Source organism: Hippopotamus amphibius, chromosome 5 (assembly GCF_030028045.1).
Source record: "Hippopotamus amphibius kiboko isolate mHipAmp2 chromosome 5, mHipAmp2.hap2, whole genome shotgun sequence".
Lineage (NCBI taxonomy): Eukaryota > Metazoa > Chordata > Mammalia > Artiodactyla > Hippopotamidae > Hippopotamus > Hippopotamus amphibius.
The window spans coordinates 132,488,020-132,506,674 of NC_080190.1; the positions used below are offsets into that span (position 1 = coordinate 132,488,020).

The 18,655-nt window shown below is 42.1% G+C and overlaps 1 protein-coding gene across 10 annotated transcripts in view; it reads right to left on the reverse strand.

Annotated features, from left to right (window-relative positions):
• Positions 1 to 18,655, reverse strand: part of RAD54B (RAD54 homolog B) — a 107,317-nt gene that overhangs the window by 84,148 nt on the left and 4,514 nt on the right. For 2 of the 10 annotated variants that reach the window (XM_057737401.1, XM_057737411.1), the window contains exons 2-4: positions 5,217 to 5,264; positions 1,206 to 1,284; positions 379 to 529 (exon numbers count right to left, since the gene is read on the reverse strand). The exons of 1 other annotated variant lie outside the window; for it this stretch is intronic. In XM_057737401.1, the coding sequence (XP_057593384.1) occupies positions 379 to 529; positions 1,206 to 1,207 (153 nt within the window). In that variant the 5' untranslated portion in view covers positions 1,208 to 1,284; positions 5,217 to 5,264. Of the gene's footprint in view, positions 1 to 378; positions 530 to 842; positions 1,144 to 1,205; positions 1,285 to 5,216; positions 5,265 to 18,655 lie in introns of all 10 variants that reach the window. 7 more of the 10 variants (XM_057737404.1, XM_057737405.1, XM_057737407.1 and 4 more) reach the window with 7 other exon arrangements.

Consider the following 18,655-nt stretch of genomic DNA (forward strand, 5'->3'; position numbering starts at 1 on the left):
TCCAGAACAGTGACATAAAGCATTATTTATATGTTTTCTCTTTAAACTGCCTTATCTCAAGTTTTCACTTATTTATGCAGTACCTTTAAAAAGAACACAATCAGAATAACTTTTTTTTAACAAGAATCTCCACCCCTTCCCTTGCAAAGGCATTTTTCACTGTTACCAAAAGTTTACTTTAGAGACCTAACCCAAGTTTATTTTGTGTCATTCCTTTAAAATATATATATTTAGTCATTATTTCTAAGGTTTTTAGAAGAATTTATCAGAGATACTGAAAATTCCTATAGGCAGTAAGTATTGTTAACTGTTTAAATGGCACTTTTTTAAAAATACACGTTTCTCTACATTATGTTTCTTTTTCTAATTGTTTTTTACCTCAAATAATTTTATATCTGAATTCAGCTTTACAGGCTCTTCATGAGGACCTGGATTACTTCTTGCTGGTGGTATAAATTTTGGTTTTTTGAAGGGATTTCCTTGCAACTGACTTGGTGCTGCCGATCGTCTCATATTTAGCAGTATTAACCTGAAAAATACCCAAAACAAAAATCATCGAATCTAAATCTGATTAGAATCACCTCCAAATATATCATCACTACAATCATGACATCTTTAAAAATATAAGAGAATAACCCTGTAAAAAGCATTAGGAAACAAATTCAACAGCTGCTAACATTTTATTTTCCATTACAAAAGGCTTTTGAAAAGCATTTAACATTTAAATTATATGGTGCAAACCTGAGCTTATATCATCAATTTTCATAAAACTATAGATTAGATCATGATTATATAACCTCAGATGCAATTTATTTTTTTAATAAATTTATTTATTTATTTACTTATTTATTTTTTATTGGCTGTGTTGGGTCTTCGTTGCTACACATCGGCTTTCTCCAGTTGTGGCGAGCATGGGCTACTTTTCATTGTGGTGCACGGGCTCCTAATTGCAGTGGCTTCTCTTGTTGCAGACTATAGGCTCTAGGCACATGGGCTTCAGTAGTTGCGGCACATGGGCTCAATAGTTGTGGCGCACGGGCTTAGTTGCTCCACGGCATGTGGTATCTTCCTAGGGCAGGGATCGAACCTGTGTTCCCTGCATTGGCAGGCAGATTTTTAACCACTGTACCACCTAGGAAGTCCCTTAAATGAAATTTAGATAGTAGTTTCAAATTCAAAAGAAACATAATTATTCATATACATACATCGAGCATATTGTTTCTTCTATTCCACTAATCCATAAACTGCGTGAGGATAGCAATCATTCTTGTTTTCTTCACCACTCTGTAAGCAGCATCGAGCACAAAGCCAGATACATTATAGTCAATAACAAATATTTTTGAACGAATGAATAAAATTCTGGCAATTAAAAGAACACATTTACAGTCCAGTTTTTTATTATCCTATTTCCTTTTAAAATAGTGGGATATTTTAAATATATAAATCAAGAGACTAAAACCAGCTTTATCAACTTTTGCTCAATATTATTTCCACCAGGACAGGACAGCTGAGACAGATAAAGACAAGAAGATTACATAAGGACTTGAGGACACGGTAGGGGGGAGGGGAGAGGCGAAGGGGAAGAGTAGCATTGACATATATACACTACCAAATCTAAAACAGATAGCTAGTGGGAAGCTGCTGCATAACACAGGGAGATTAACTCGATGATGGGTGATGACTTAGAGGGCTGGGATAGGGAAGGCAGGAAGGAGTCGCAGGAGGGAGGGGATGTGGGGATATACGTGTAGATGAAGTTGATTCACTTTGTTGTACAGCAAAAACGCACAACAGTGTAAAGCAATTATATCCCAAATAAAGGGCCTAAATAAATAAATAAATAAATATTAAAAATTTTTTTAAAAAGAACATTACATGCTTACATCATGCTTCTACATTGGACGGCAGCAAGCACTCTTATTCAAAGCAATCACAAAACACTACACAAGATAAGGCATCAACAAGGATGTACATGGCTACCAAAATTATTTGTTTAACCCAGAAATTCCACTTCTGGGTATTTACCCTAAGGAATTATCAAAGATATACTCAAAGAATTATGTATAAGGGTAATCATACCAATATTATTTATAGTAGGAGAAAAAAAGGAAATTTAAATATCCATAACAAGGTACTAGATAAATGTTATGTCACACCCACAAAATGGAATTCACTCTCTTTATACACCACTAAAATGGTGAGTAGTACTGCAGTTTCCCAAGCAAGCCATGTTCTCTTTTCCTCTAGGTCTTTGAACAAATTTTCCCCTAATTGCCTTTACCCATTTTTCTTTGCCTGATTAATTCCAACTTATCCTTTCGGATCTTAACTATGAGTCCTCTTCATGTCCCCCCAAAAACTGGATTAGAGACCCTTCCTATGTATGCACTACCCAAGCACTTCTCACACTGTAATGAAACTGCCTATTAATTCCCCCAAGCTGTAAACTCCTGGATCAGCCATGAAGTCTTATATTCCATTCATCACTATATTGCCAGTACCAACACAAGAAGGAATTCAGTATTTGTTACATAAAATAATTCTACAACCATTAATGGGGGGAAAAAATCACATTTTAAAAGAATGTTTAATGATATAAGAAATGTTTTTTATATCAAATTAAAAAATGGCTACAAAAAGCAATTTTAGCAAGGTTGCAAGATACAAGGTTAATACCTGAAACTCAATTGTTTTCCAACATACCAGCAATGAATAAATGGAATTTGAAATTAAAAACACAATACCATTTACATTAGCACCCCATAAAAATGAAATACTTAAGTGTAATCTAACAAAACATATATAACATCTTAATGAGGAAAAATTATAAAACTCTGAGTAAAATCAAAGAACTAAATAAATGGAGAGATATTCCATGTTCATGGATAGAAAGACTCAAAATTGTTAAGATGTCAGTTCTTCTCAACTTTATAGATTCAATACCATCCCAACTAAAATCCCAGCAAGTTATTTTGTCAATATCAACACACTGATTCTAAAGTTTTTATGCAGAGGCAAATGACCCAGAATAGCCAACACATTATGGAAAGAGAAGAATGAAGAGAACTGACACTACCTGACTTTAAGACTTAATATACAGTTACAGTAATCAAGACAGTGTGGTATTTGTGAAATAGACAAATGGAGCAATAGAAGAGAACAGAGAGCCAGAAACAGACCCACATAAATATGGTCAACTGACTTTTGGCAAAGGAGCAAAGAAAACACAATGAGGCAAAGATAGAACCTTCCACAACTGGTGCTGGGACAATTGGACATTCACATGCAAAGAAAATGAATCTAGAAACAGACTTTACAGTCTTTACAAAAAGTAACTCAAAATGAATCACAGGCTCTTACACGTAAAACACAAAGCTATAAAACTAGAAGACAATATAGAAGAAGATCCAGATGACCTTCGGTATGGTGATTACTTTTTAGCTACAACACCAAAGGCACAATCCATGAAAGATAACTGAGAAACTGGACTACATTAAAATTAAAAACTTGCTCTGAAAAAAAAAGGCAATACCAAGGGAATGAAAAGACAAACCACAGACTGGGAGAAAACATTTGGAAAAGGTGCATCTGATATACAAAATATACAAAGAAACCTTAAAACTCAACAATAAGAAAACAACCCAGTTAAAATGTGGGCCAAAAGCCTTAAAAGACATATCACAAAAGATATGCAGATAGAAAATAAGCACATGGAAAGATGCTCCACATCATATGTCATCAAGGATGCAGAAAATCCAGGAGACTTCTCTGGTGTACCCAATGCATGGGGGCGGGGTTCAATCCCTGGTCAGGGAATTAGATCCCACATGCCACAATTAAGAGTTTGCATACCGCAACTAAAGATCCTGCATGCCGCAACTAAGATCCAGCGCAGCCAAATAGATAAGATAAATAAACTAAATATTTTAAAAAAGAACACTGACAACACCAAATGCTGGTGAGGATGTGGAGCAATAGGAATTTTCATTCATTGATGGTGGGAATGCAAAATGGTATGGCCACTTTGGCACTTTCTTAAAAAATTGAACGTACTTTTACCATACTCCTTTCAACAAAGAGTTGAAAATTTATGTCCACACAAAAACCTGCATACAAATGTTTATAGCAACTTTATTCGTAATTGCCAAAACTTGAAAGAAACCAAGCATTCAGTAGGTGAATGGATAAATAAACTGTGGTGCATCTAGACCATGGAATGTTATTTGCTCTTCAAAAGGAGAGATGGAGCTGTCAAGCCATGAAAAGACATGGAGGAACCATAAATGCATATTACTTATTGAAAGAAGCCAATCTGAAAAGGCTACATACTGTATGAGTCCAACTATGTAACATCCTGGAAAACTATGGAGGCAAAACTATGGAGACAGTAAAAAGATCAGCAGTTGCCAAGGGTTAGGGGAGAGGCAGGGATGAAAAGGTAGAGCACAGAATTTTTTAAGACAGTGAAAATATCCTGTATAATGCCCTAATGATAGATACATGTCATTATATATTTGTCCAAATCCACAGAAAGTACAATGGCAAGAATGAATCCTAATGTAAACTATGGACTTTGGGTGCTTATGTGTGTCCATTGTAACAAATGTACCATTCTGGTGAGGGATGCTGATAATGAGGAAAGGCAGTAGTAATATGGGAAATCTCCACCTTCCCCTCAACTATGCTGTAAACTTAAAACTGCTCTAAAAATAATGTTTTGGGACTTCCCTGGTGCTCCAGTGGCTAAGACTCCACGCTCCCAATGCAGGGGGCCTGGGTTTGATCCCTGGTCAGGGAACTAGATCCCAAATTCAGCAACTAAAGATTCCACATGCTTCAACTAAGACCTGGCACAGGCAAACAAATAAATATTTAAAAGATTTTTAAAAATAATAAAAATAAAAATAAGTTCTGATTTCACAAATGGCTACCAGACATGTTCAGCATCACTTCAATTTTATAAAAGAAAAAAAGGACAAAAAAATAGTATGTGTGTTTGTACTTTTCCAAAAGACTGGAAAGCAAAGGGCCATGAGGAATTTTAGGGGGTGATTGAGACAACCTGCATCAGATTGCAGTGTGGTTACAAGTTTGTCAAAACTCATCTAAGTGTACACATTGAATTATAAACTGTAAATTACACATCTATAAAGATTTTTAAAGACTAGAAAAACACACACCACAACATTAACACTATGTCTAGATGTTAGAATTACCTGAAATTTTATGTTCTTCTGAGTTCTTTCCTGTATATTTCCAATTTTCTACAAAGAAAAAAAAGAAAGAATTGCTGCCAATTAAGTTGTAATACGCCATCACTGATGGTTAGACATTTCCCAATTTCAGCAACGTGAAAATGATGAAATACATGAGTATTTGATAAATAACCAGCCTTTAAATACTTTGAGGGATTAGTAGTGTTGTAAAAATTAATAAACAGAAATTTCAGTTAAAATATAGACCAGAGGCCAGATGGGGAAGCTCTCACACTACATGATGATAGCAGAGACCAACAGGAAGAAGAAAGAGTCCTCTTCTCGCCTGGCAAGAGCTCAGCCAATAAGCCTGTCACAATTCAGCCAATGAAAAGCCATTACTAGCACTTCCCTGGTGGTCCAGTGGTTAAGACTCCATGAACTTCCACTGCAGGAGGCACAGATTCAATCCCTGGTCAGGGAACTAAGATTCCACATGCTAGAGGGCATGCCCCGCTCCCCCCTCAAAAAAAGAAAAGAAAAGCCACTATACTTCAAACTCTCAGTTCCTCCAACGGACTCTGTTTACAATAGCCCTCTTAACTTCCTTTCCCCCCTCTACAAAAGTGTTCTCCTCTCCTTGTTGTGCAGGATTTGCATATGGCTCACCATGGTTGCAGACCACAAATTGCAATTTTTTGCCGATCCCGAGTGTGGTGTGCTCCAAGGACAAAAAACAAGATAAACTCAAAGGACCAATATTGCCAGAACAAAGAGCTACAGGCTCCTATCACTCTGTACAATGCAACAACGGCAATGTCCCCAAACTTTTCCAAGCAGCATGCCATGTCCCTTGCCCATCCCAGATAAGGAAAGATATTTGCCCCATTCTTCTCCCGCTCAGCACACTAAAAGCATACATACGCTGCCCAGTCAGCAGATAACTGAAGGTTCCCTGGCTATAAAAACAGGCAAGCAACCCATACTCAGGGTCGACTTTACCTGGCTACCAGGAAGTCGGCCTGCTGTTCTTGCAGTGTCCCTTCTCTCTAAAAAACTCTATCTTCCTTGCATTCTGCCTTGTGTCTGGAACCCGCACTCGGACCACGACATCTGGTGGCCCGTACAGGGAACTTCTCTTGGGGGAAGATCTCCCCCACTTCCTCTCCTCATTCCTTGGGACCCTGTGTGAACAGGCGAGTGCCTGTGGAAGCAACAGATGAACTATGGCCAGGGTCACACCCTGGTGGGTTCCAAAAGCTCCACAGTTCACTTTGCCCCAGTAACTGCTGCCCAGAACGGGTGAGGGTCCTTCTGTCTTCCTTCTGACTGAGGACTAGGCCAACTGATATTGTGCGGGCACGGGTCAGGCATTTAAAAGCCATTAGGATGCCTGCTGCTTGAAGATTCCCGTGAAAGGATAAGGGGGTCATGGAACAAACCAGGCTATTAGAGCGTCTGCCCCCATCAAAACAACTTCCGTGCAACGTGAGGCACACAGTGCTTGAAGCAAAACATAAAGCCCACAGTCCCTTGGCCACCGCCTCCTTGATAGGGTTAAAAGACAGGATCCTCAGTCCTCTCTTCCTATTACCTCCGCTTCCTCTCCTCCAGCCTGGACTGACTCCAAAGGATCTTGACACCTCTAGACCATCCTGAAAACTTCTTCCTGTCCCTGAGGATCTTCTAACAGTGGGTCAATGCCCAGCTAACCACCAGGAACTCCCCTCTCTGCTGTCACTGGTGCCTCAGACGCACGGTTTCCCACGGGTGCCTCAGACACATGGTTTCTCAAGGGCCACCTCTCTCAGTTGGATGCAAGACGGTTGGCATTTTGTGCCTCAGGCGCACAGTTCTCACTGGTGCCACAGACACACAGAGACGTCACTGAGACAAAGGGGGATGCCTTTTTGCCCATCAATGGTTCTCAATACCCCCTCCCCCATTCTACAGCATCAGGGCTAAGAATGGGTTCAAACATGTCTATCCCTTTAGACTCACCTCTCAATTGTATTCTCAGGAAATAGAAGAAGTTTGACCCAGACAATCTCAAAAAAAAGAGGTTCATTTTCTTTTGTAACAAGGCTTGGCCCCAATACAAATTGGGAGACCAAGAACAGTGGCCTCTTAATGGGACACTAAATTATAACACAATCCTCCAATTTAATCTCTATTGTCGGAAATCAGGAAAGGATTCTAAGGCTCCATACATCCAGGCCTTCATGGCCCTCAGTCAGAATCCGAGCCTGAGGGACTCCTGTCGCATGTCTCTCTCCACTGCCACTCTATTGCCTCGTCCTCCCCCTTCTCCTTCTCCATCAGCTCCACTATCCTGCCCCTCTCCCTCTTCACCATATATTTTAGATGACCCTTCCTGCCCCCAGTCACACTCACCTCCTCCTCAACCTTCTGCTCCCCAACCCCCACTTCCTTACCCAGACATAAATCTTCCTTCTCCTCCCCACACTCAGTCACAGGCAGCTCAACACTCTGAACCAGGCTCCAACATGCTTCCCCTATAAGAGGTCACTAACAGAGACCTAAATAGTATCAGAGTTCCTGTCCCCTTCCCCATGTCTGATCTCTCTCATATCCAGGGCAAACTAGGCTCCTTTAGCCAGGACCCTTCCACTTTTATCAGGGGATTTCAGGCCCTTACCATACCCTTTAACCTAACGTGGCAAGATATTCATTTAATCCTAACTACCTGCTGTACACATGAAGAAAGGACCAGGATCTGGGCCTTGGCTCAGGCCGAGACAGATGAGGCATAAGCTCGAAATCCTAATGAGAACCGAACAGGGGCAGAAGCAGTCCCACGGGCAGACCCAGAGTGGAAATATCAAGCAAATGAAAAAGGGCCAACAGGAGGGCTCCCTAGGAGAAATTACATGATTACCTGTCTACTAGAAGGTATGAAAAAGGCAATCATCAAACCTGTCAATTATCATAAACTCAGAGAAGTTATACAAGAACCCTCTGAGAATCCAGCCCTTTTTCAGGCCTGATTAATGGAAGCTATGAGAAGATATACCAACCTAGACCCTGAGACCTCTGAAGGTCAGGCTATACTTGCAGTTTATAAGCCAGGCATCTCCTGACATCAAGCAAAATCTACAGAAATTAGAACAAGGACCACAAACCCCATTCTCTGTCCTACTTCACACAGCCTTTAAGGTCTTTAACAATAGGGAGGAGGTTTCCAGGAATAGGCGAGAACTAAGAGAGGAAGAAAAACCAAAGAGACATGCTCAATATATGGCCCTTGCCATTCCTCAGCCCCTCTCATGACAGGGACCCATGGGAATCCCTCCCTCTTCTCAGAGACTGTCGCTGACCTGCTACCAGTGCGGTCAGCAGGGGCGCACTGTCAGCAACGGCGGCACCCCGCCCCCCGATACCCCGTGCCCTTACGGTCACTAAAAGGGACAATGGAAAAGGAGTTGTCCGTCCCGCCCTCAAGTGTGCAGGCCAACACCTAAATCATCCAGCACCTGGGGTACTTCGGGACCTGGCCCCCTGGGCCACAATCAAGGTCAATTGCCCCTGGTGGTGGTAAATGACTATCAGGAGCAGGAACCAGACTGTGCTTTAGAGCTGGGGCTCCTGGATGTGGAAGACCAAAGGTGCCCAGGGCACTATCTACAGGCCCCTATGTTCCCCATAAGAACGGAGGAGCCCCGGGTAACCCTGGATGTTGCAGGGACTACAATAACCTTTCTGACTGACACTGGGGCTGCTTATTTAGCCCTGACTTCCTTCTCTGGTCCCACTCTCCATTCCTCGATCCTCCTAACAGGGATAGACGGACAACCCTCTTATGGTCGTTTTACACATTCCTTACCTTGTTCTCTTGAAAATACTCTACTCACACATTCTTTCCTAGTTCTCCCAGCCTGTCCTACACCTCTGTTAGGTCAAGATCTTATAACCAAGCTTAAAGCTACTTTTATCATTTACTCCAGTAAATATGGCCTTAACAACCACCATGAAGCCTACTCTAACCACACATAACACCCCAATCAAGCATGGAACAGAAATCCTGGCCCTATTAGAAGCCATAAAATCCCCTAAGGAAACAGCTATCATCCACTGCAGTACACACCAACGGGACGCATCAGACATAACTACAGAAAATAATATGGCGGACAAAGAGGCCAAAAGGGCTGCCCAAAATGTCCTACAGGCCCCCCGATCCCAAGTTTAGAGTCTTCGCCCCATGATACTCACTACCAGAACTTAAAGAGGGACAAAACGGTGGGTTCACTCTAACCCTTGAAGGGTGGCTACAAAGCCCAGATACCAAACTTCTTTTACCAGAAGCCTCCCAATGGAAGATTTTGAACCACCTTCATCAGGCTACCCATTTAGGACCCAAATCCCTTTACAGACTGGTAGGGACAAAATTCACAGGAAAAGGAATCCTCTCCAACCTCCAATCTATATGTCAGGCCAACCCAGAGGGGGCTATAAAACTCCCCCTGCTACTCCATCCAATCCAAAGGTGGGAGAACCAACCAGGAGAAGATTGGCAGATTTCACCAACATGCCCCCTTGTAAAGCCTTCAAATATCTCCTAGTCATGGTGGACACCTTCACGCGATGGATAGAGGCCTTTCCTACTAAAACTGAGAGAGCATCCAAGGTTACCACTGCTCTCGTGGAATATGTTATACCCCAGTTCGGGCTACCTCACTCTTTACAATCAGACAAGGGCCCCGCCTCTATTTCAAGTCTAACCCAAGGGGTCAGCAAGGCCCTCCAAATCAGTTATCTTCATTCAGCATGGTCCTCAGGTGTCAAGCAAGATGGAAACAGCCAATCAAGCCCTCAAGAAATATCTGACCAAGTTAGCAATTGACACACACCGTAACCAACAACAGAACAAACCATCCCCATACTTATTTTGATTCCCCTTTCTATATTTACTTTCCCAAATATCCTAATATCAGCACCGATTGGACACAAACTAGCTATTTTGGGACCTCCATCTGCCCAACCCCATCCCCAAACTGTCCCCAGCAGAACCACAATTTTTGGTTCCAACCCTCTAATATTAAACAAGAAGACTGTAGAAAACTGAAGACACCTGAGGACTATGATATAGGGTGGAACCCTACTATTCCTTCTTTTAATTGGGCTTACAATCTTCCCACCCCTCAAAGACTGCTTGCCTCTCCCCCTTAGCTGGGATGACTTTGGCTACCACCTATGAGGACACAGAATATTCCCATACCCATTTGGGGAAATCCTACTTCAACATCACTTTAGACATTTGCTTGGACCCTACAAACCGCATCTATTTCCTCTGCAGATCTAATGCATATTTATGTCTTCCAGCCAACTGGATGGGACTTGTACCCTTACATACATTACTCCTAATCTTACCCTTATAAATTACAGTATCCCTCTACCTCCTGCCCGACAGCTCTCTCTCGAGCTCATGCAACAGATTACTAACCTAGCCGCTCAAATTAACACTCTACAAGAACAAATAAATTCTCTAGCAGGAGTGGTTTTACAGAATAGGAGCGCTTTAGACTTACTAACAGCTAACCAAGGTGGGACCTGTGCTATGTTAAAGGAGGAATGCTGGTTTTTTGTCAACCAATCAGGCAAAATTCAAACTAACCTTCGGGATATTATTAAAAGAGCTAACGGCTTGTATATGAAAGGAGCCTCAGGGGGATTCGACTGGTGGGACTTCACGACTAATATCTGGTCCTGGTTAGCCCCCTTCCTGGGGCCTATAGCAGCCTTCATACTCCCACTGATCTTCGGGCCATGTATTTTTAACCTGCTTGTTAAGTTTGTCTCTTCTAGGATACAACAAATAAACCTCCAAATGGTAATGCAACAAGAATATCTGCTGGACAAAACTTAAAGAAGCTGCCATCATCTTCCATGGAGCCCCCACCCCTCCCTCGGCACACCCTGACAGAGAGCAGGTAACAGGAATCCAGGGCCCTACGATGCCTCTGCCCAGCAGGAAGCAGCCAGAGAGATCATCGCCCCTTTCCCTTACAAAAGGGGTTCCCAAACACCTGAGAGGGAGCTAGGCAGATAGACCATCACGAGCAGGGTATTCAACAGGGCCAAAGTATTGGCCCTTTAAATAAAGAGAGGGGGAAATGTGGTGTGCTCCAAGGACAAAGAGCAAAATAAACTCAAAGGACCAATACTGCCAGAACAAAGAGCTACAGGCTCCTATCACTCTGTACAATGCAACAACGGCAATGTCCCAAAACTTTTCCAAGCAGCATGCCATGTCCCTTGCCCATCCCAGGTAAGGAAAGATACTTGCCCCATTCTTCTCCCGCTCAGCACACTAAAAGTATACACATGCTGCCCAGTCAGCAGATAACTGCAGGTTCCCCGGCTATAAAAACAGGCAAGCAACCCATTAATGCCCACTGCTTTCTTTCCTAACCCTGAAGTTCAAGAGTAAGTCTTTCTCCTGGATCTGAGCTTCCACCCTCTTTGTGTTAAGAAGCTCTCCAGGTTTTATTTGGTATCTATTTTAAGGACTCATTCTTTCTATTAAATAGAAAGGCCTTGTTCTGTCTGTGAGTACTTATTTGGCACTTTGGCCTGACACTTTTAAAAATTAGGCTGTTTCAACTATAACTGTACTAGCCGTCGGCCTGATTGATTCCTGTGAGACAGGGGCTGTTTCACTGGAAATGTGCTGGTTCAGCCTTTGGCCAGATTCCTTTTGAAATGGGCTGTTCTGGTGGAACTGCACTGTTAAATCTTCGGGCTCATTCCTGCAGAATTAGGCTATTTCACTAGAGCTTTGCTGAGCAGCCTTCAGTTTGGCTCCTGCATGACTGGGTTGCTCCCTTAGAACTGGCTGGTATTAGGCATAGAAGGCGCTTGAGCTGTTTAGGCTGTTTGAAAATTATTATTTTACTATAGAGAAAAATCTCTGAGAAATGGGATCCCAGTTACCTGAATATTTTGAGGGTGCCCCCTCACCCCCACTACAGGGACTCTGACCAATTTTATGTATAAAAACCACAGTCCTTCTGCATGCACATTTCTAACTAAAGGGACCAATTTACCCAAAAGCAAGTTAGAACATCAATGGCCATTATAAGGAACTCGTGAAATCCCCAAATTTACTTTTCTTAAAACCAAATTGGACAATCATAGTTCTAAAATTTCCAAAACTGAAATGACTATTTTGATTGCTATTTTGAGGTTTCCAAATGTTTTCGGGAGCCTAAAATTGTCTCTTTGCAAAATAAGACTGATGCAAATAAACAAAGATAAAAAGGCTTCGAAATCCTCATATTCCTCTTCCTCAGCCCTCATGCTCAGGACACCCTCTGGCACCACCCTTCTTCCCTTTTATACCTCCTCTATACCCTCAGTTCCCCCATACTAACTCTCTGGCTAAATTTTCCTTTTTCACTAAAACTCTCCCACCCCCTTTTCCTCTGAACATATCAGAACCTGCCCTTTAAATTTTTTTTTTTATAAATTTATTTTATTTATTTATTGGCTGTGTTGGGTCTTCATTGCTGCACACGGGCTTTCTCTAATTGCTGTGAGTGAGGGCTACTCTTCATTGTGGTGCACAGGTGCCTTATTGCAGTGGCTTCTCTTATTGTGGAGCACGGGCCCTAGGCGCATGGGCTTCAATAGTTGTGGCACGTGGGCTCAATAGTTGTGGCTCACGGGCTTAGTTGCTCCATGGCATGTGGAATCTTCCCAGAGCAGGGCTTGAACCCATTTCCCCTCCATTGGCAGACAGATTCTTTGCCACTGCGCCACCTAGGAAGTCCTGCCCTTTAAAATTAAGCCTTCTGAGTATCCAGAGGATAAACTCTTAATTTCTTATAATCCCTGGACTAAAGCTGAACTGCAAGCAATAGTCAAAGATTTTCCAAGAGTAACCAAAGATCCTCACAGATTTGCTGAAGAATTTAGTATAGTCATTCAAACTTATCAACCTGGTTTCTCCAACTTATGTCAGCTAGTTCATAGGCTTGTCAGTGAAGGTCAGGCCCAGCCTTGTATAAAAACTGCTATTGGGGGAATTCCCTGGTGGTCCAGCGGTTAGGACTTGGTGCTCCAGCGGTTAGGACTTGGTGCTCCCACTGCCGGGGCCTGGGTTCAATCCCTGGGTCCTGGTCAGGGAACTATGATCTGCAAGCTGTGTGGCAGGGCCAAAAAACAAACAAACAAAAAACAAAACAAAACAAAAAGAAAAAACCTGCTAATTGGGAAAATCCTGAAAGGTCTCTAGAATTACAACCTGGAGACCAGCCCACTAACATTATCAGATCAGGCGTGGGCAATCTCCAGGTGACTTCATCGGGCTACTCCTAGGGCTTTTCCAAAGCTTGTTGATTGGAACAAAATTCAGGCTTGCACACAAAAATTTGATGAACCTGTTCATAACTACTACCATCAATTTCAAATTATTTTTAAAGAAAATTCTGGTTTTCCTTCAGATGTTGATTCCACCTAGGTAGCTTTTAACCTCTATATTCATGAACGGGCTGAACTGGGACCTTTGTCTTCTAATAAAATGGACCAAGATAGAATGGGAAACCATGTCTACTTCAGATTTAGTTAATCTAGCAAACGAGTTCTCTCACACTCTAGATGAGTCACCTCAAAGGAAGACTGCCAAAATTCTTAACATTCAAGTCCAGCAAATAAAAGCCCCTAAATGAAACCAAAACCCTCTTAGTTTTTGCTATTGCTTCAAACAGTCAGGATATTGGAAAGAGACTGTTACAAATGTAAGCACTTCAGGTGCCTTCAGCCCTCTAACCAGCCTTTCCAATGTCCTAATTTGTCAACGAAGGGACTCTAAGGAACAAAGGACTCTTCCCAATTCTCCCTCTTACTAGGTTTGGAGAAACATTTTGCCAGATTGGAGATGAATCTCTTCCAGTCTTAAATGACATCAGAGCCATACTCTCAGTGTTCAACACCACTACAAAAAGCAGCCTCTGCCTCAGAGTACTAAAACAGTTCAAATCGTGGGGATCGCTAATGAACCTCAAAACGTTCCTGTCTCTGAACCTATACCCTTTTGTTTTGGCCTCTTGAGAGATACACACCAATTTCTCCTTAGTTCCTCTGCCCTAACCCATGTATTAGGTTGAGCCGAGAAGTCTCATGCCAGAATTTCTTTCTCCCAAAAGGCGTAAATAATTCTAGAGTTTTACAGTAGTAGTCAAAGCAGCCAACCAGGTGAAAGAAATAATCTCTGACAACTTGTATTTGCTTCATCTCTCACGGTACTAGAGCTGAGTCAGGAAACACTGATCATCTGTCCCTACTGAATCAGTTACCACCCTCCTTATGGGCAAAATCGCCAGATGATGTTGGCAAAATTCACAATGTACCTCCCATCAAGATTCAAATAGATCCTTCAAAGCCCCTCCCCAAAATTAATTAATACCCTTTAAGTAAAGAAGCCCTTCAAGGCATAAAACCCACAATGGAAGATTACAAGGTTCAAGACTTCATTATCCCTTGTACTAGTCCTGTAACACTCCCATTTTACTGGTGAGAAAAGCGAAAGGCCAAAGGTGGAGGTTTCCCTAGGCTCTCTAAGCACCAATAAACAACACTGTTATCCCTTGACACACTGTTTGTTGTTCCTAACCCTAATACACTACTAAAACCCATCCCCACTGAAAGTAAATTACTTACTAAAATTGATTTATGCAGTGCCTTCTTTAGCATTCCAGTTGATGAAGCTAGCCAATTTCTTTTTGCCTTCCCTTGAGAAGAAGAAAATCACCTGGACAGTAACAACTCAGGGTTTTACTGAGAGTCTTTCTTTCTCATAAATCCTGAAGGCTGATCTGGATCATATAAAGTTCCCTACAGGTCCTACTTTGTTGTAATATGTGAATGATTTGCTTCTTTGCTCTGCTTCTCAAGCCGCCTCACTGGAAGACAGCATCCACTTGCTAAAGCTTTTAGCCTTAAAGGGACATAAGATCACCAAGAAAAAATTGCAATTTGCCCAAACCCAGGTTCAATGTTTAGGGCATCTGATATCAGAACAAGAGCTGGACATAGATCTAGACAGACTTCATGGTGTCCTAAGTTTCCCAAAACCCAAAACTAAGTGTCAACTGTGAGGTTTTCTCAGGCTAGTTGGCTACCACTTTGGTAACATTCTAAATTTCTGTCCTATGGCCAATCCTATGTTTTACTAAAGAACAACCCGGAACCAATTTTATGGGAAGAACCAGACAACACAGACTTTAAGACCTTAAACAAGAGTTTGATGAACCCACCTGCCCTTGGGCATCCCAATTATCAGATTCCCTTTTTCCTTTTTGTATATATCCTTGCAGTACTCACCCAAAAACACGGGGACCACCATCAATCCATAGGGTATTACAGCCATTACTGCCACTGCCCTTTTGGTTAAGACCACCAAGAAAAAAACTGTGGGATCCCCTTTAACCATTTTTGTACCTCATGCAGTAGAAATCCTCCTGAATTCTCATCACATTCAACATTTCTCAGTCAGCTGCCTCACCTCCTATGAAGTCTTTTTGTTAACCACTCCTTTAACCACTCCTTTAACACTTTTACAGTGTAATAACCTGACCCCTGCTACTCTTCTTCTGTCAACAAAGTCCCTCATGACTGCTTAAGCCCGAGGGATCATCTCCAGACTCCTTGTCAACGATCTGCAGGAAACTCCTTTGGGTAACACTGACATCTTATGGTTCACTGATGGTTGAGAGAGAGACAATATTGCAACTCCTTTAGATAGTGTTGGGGCAGGATCTTTATGACTTCAGCCCAACAAGCTGAATTATATGCTCTTACATATGCTTGTACTTTAGCAAAGGGCAAAACTGCAGATATTTATACTGATAGTAGATATCCTTTCAGAGTAGTTCATGATTTTGGAATGTTGTGGAAACAATGTGGCTTCCTTACTTACAAAAGAAATAAAATTTTAAATGTCCTATCTTCAGGAGTTACTTGATGCATTACTTTTACCTGCCACATCAGCCATTATTAAGATTCTGCTAAACTTGACTCTGGAAGCTAAGGGAAATCACCTTGCTGACATTTCCACAAGGAATGCTGCCCTTAAAGGAACCAAAAGCAGCCAAACCTCTCTCACGGTCCAAACGGATATTCTTCCAAATGTTAACTTAGAAAAACTGGCTAGAGGAGCCCAACAATTGGCCTCAGAAAAGGAAAAACAAGATTGGAAATTCAACAAATGATGGTTTGATAAAGAGAGAAAGCTCTGGTTTGGACCAAATAACAACCCAGTCTACTGGAGACTCTAAAATTCCCTGTCCTAACTACTGTACATGCATTAAACCACTGGTCTACTGACAAAAAGATAGCATTCATGAATCAATATTTGTGGGGAAATATTAACAAGGCCGCAAAAAGGTGCCTACCTCACTTGTCCTGCTTGTCCAAAATACTACCCAGGGAACCTGCTGGTACTGTTCCCAGGTATTTTAAATTGCCTAGTGGACGATTTGAGGTCTGGCAAATGGATTTCAAACAACTTTCTTCATCTCATGGATATAAACATGTTTTAGTCATGGTCTGTACATTTTCACACTGGACTGAATCCTTCCCTTACAGACAAGCTATCACCTCTTCTGTGGCTAAAGACTTTTTGGAAAAGATTGTCCCAACCTGGAGAACTTCTCTCAAACTTCAAAATATTTGAGGAACCCATTTTACTTGTCAGGCACTTCAACAAGTCTGCAATGTCTGGCCAGTTCTGCAACACTTTCATTGCACTTACCATCCTCGATGCTCTGGTTTAGTCAAACACACTAACAGCATTATTAAGACTCAATTGAAAGGGACTTCCCTGGTGGTCCAGTGCTTAAGACTCTGTGCTCCCAATGCAGGGGGCCCAGGTTCAATCCCTGGTCAGGGAACTAGATCCCCCATGCCGCAACTAAAGAGCCCACATGCCACAACTAGAGACACTGTGTGCTGCAACTAAGACCTGACACAGCGAAATAAAGAAATAAATAAATATTTAAAAAGAAAAAAAAAAGACAGTTGACAAAATTTGCAGAAGCCCTCCAAATACCTTGGCCAAAGCATTGCCACTGGTCCTTCTAAACCTTACATCTACCTCTTTTGGAACTCAAACTCTCACCATTTGAGAGAGTCATAGGACTCTCAATATACTTGGCTCTTTTGAACCACAATTAATAAAAGCAGAGACAGTCCAATATTGCAAAGGCCAAATTGCTTCTATTAAAAATAACTGTGTTTTGGTAGAGCAATCTTTCCACAGTGCACTCTCAGGAGATGAAGATCTTAACCATCACACCTTGTAACCTGGAGACTTCATCTAATGGAAAAGAAATCTCCAGAAGATCTTCCTTATACCTCGATGAAAAGACCCCTATCAGGTACTACTAACCAACTCTTGTGCCATCAAACGCCAGGGGACACTTGGATTCACGTGACACACCCAAAGAAAGCACCAAACCCTAACTGGACCTGCACAGGTCACCTGGTGACCCAAAAGTAAAGATTTTCCAGAACTGAAGCACGACATCTGATGAGACAGCTTTCCAAAGATATCCAAACCAGGCCTGTTGGAAATTTGTCCGCCACACCTTTGATGATAACATAACACTTCAGATGATCTTCAATGTCTAGAATCTTGATGATATATGGACTTTGGATAAAAAGTGCCTGGGAGGGCTTCCTAGGTGGTGCAGTGGTTGAGAGTCCACCTGCCAATGCAGGGAACACGGGTTCGATCCCTGCTCCAGGAAGATCCCACATGCCACGGAGCAACTAAGCCTGTGCGCCACAACTACTGAGCCTATGCTCTTAAAAAAAAAAAAAAAAGTGCCTGGGAGTTCTTCCTCCCACTTCTCTCTGTTACTCAAATGTGACCTCAACAGTTTTCCAATCTGTGCATTTTCCCCTCCCAACAAGGGACACTTCACCCAGGAAAGGCCTCTCCTGGCATTAAGGAACAAAATCTGCTGAAATTGGAAAATCTGACTCTTTGACCAGTGATACATTCAGAGAAAGATCTTGATCAAAGGGGGAAAATGTAAAAATTAATAAACAGAAACTTCAATTATACTAGAGTTAGGGAATTCCCTGGTGGTCCAGTGGGTAACTCCCAATAAAGAGGGCCCGGGTTCGATCCCTGGTCAGGGAACTAGATCCTGCATGCACGCCACAACTAAGAGTTCACGTGCCACAACTACGAGTCCACATGCTGCAACTAAGAAGTCTGCATGGGCTTCCCTGGTGGTGCAGTGGTTAAGAATCTGCCTGCCAGCAAGAATAAAGATGCAGATGTAGAGAACAGACTTAAGGACACGGGGTGGAGGGTGAAGGGGAAGCTGGGACAAAGTGAGAGAGTAGCAGCGACATATATTCACTACCAAATGTAAAATAGATAGCTAGTGAGAAGCTGCTGCATAACACAGGGAGATCAACTCGATGATGGG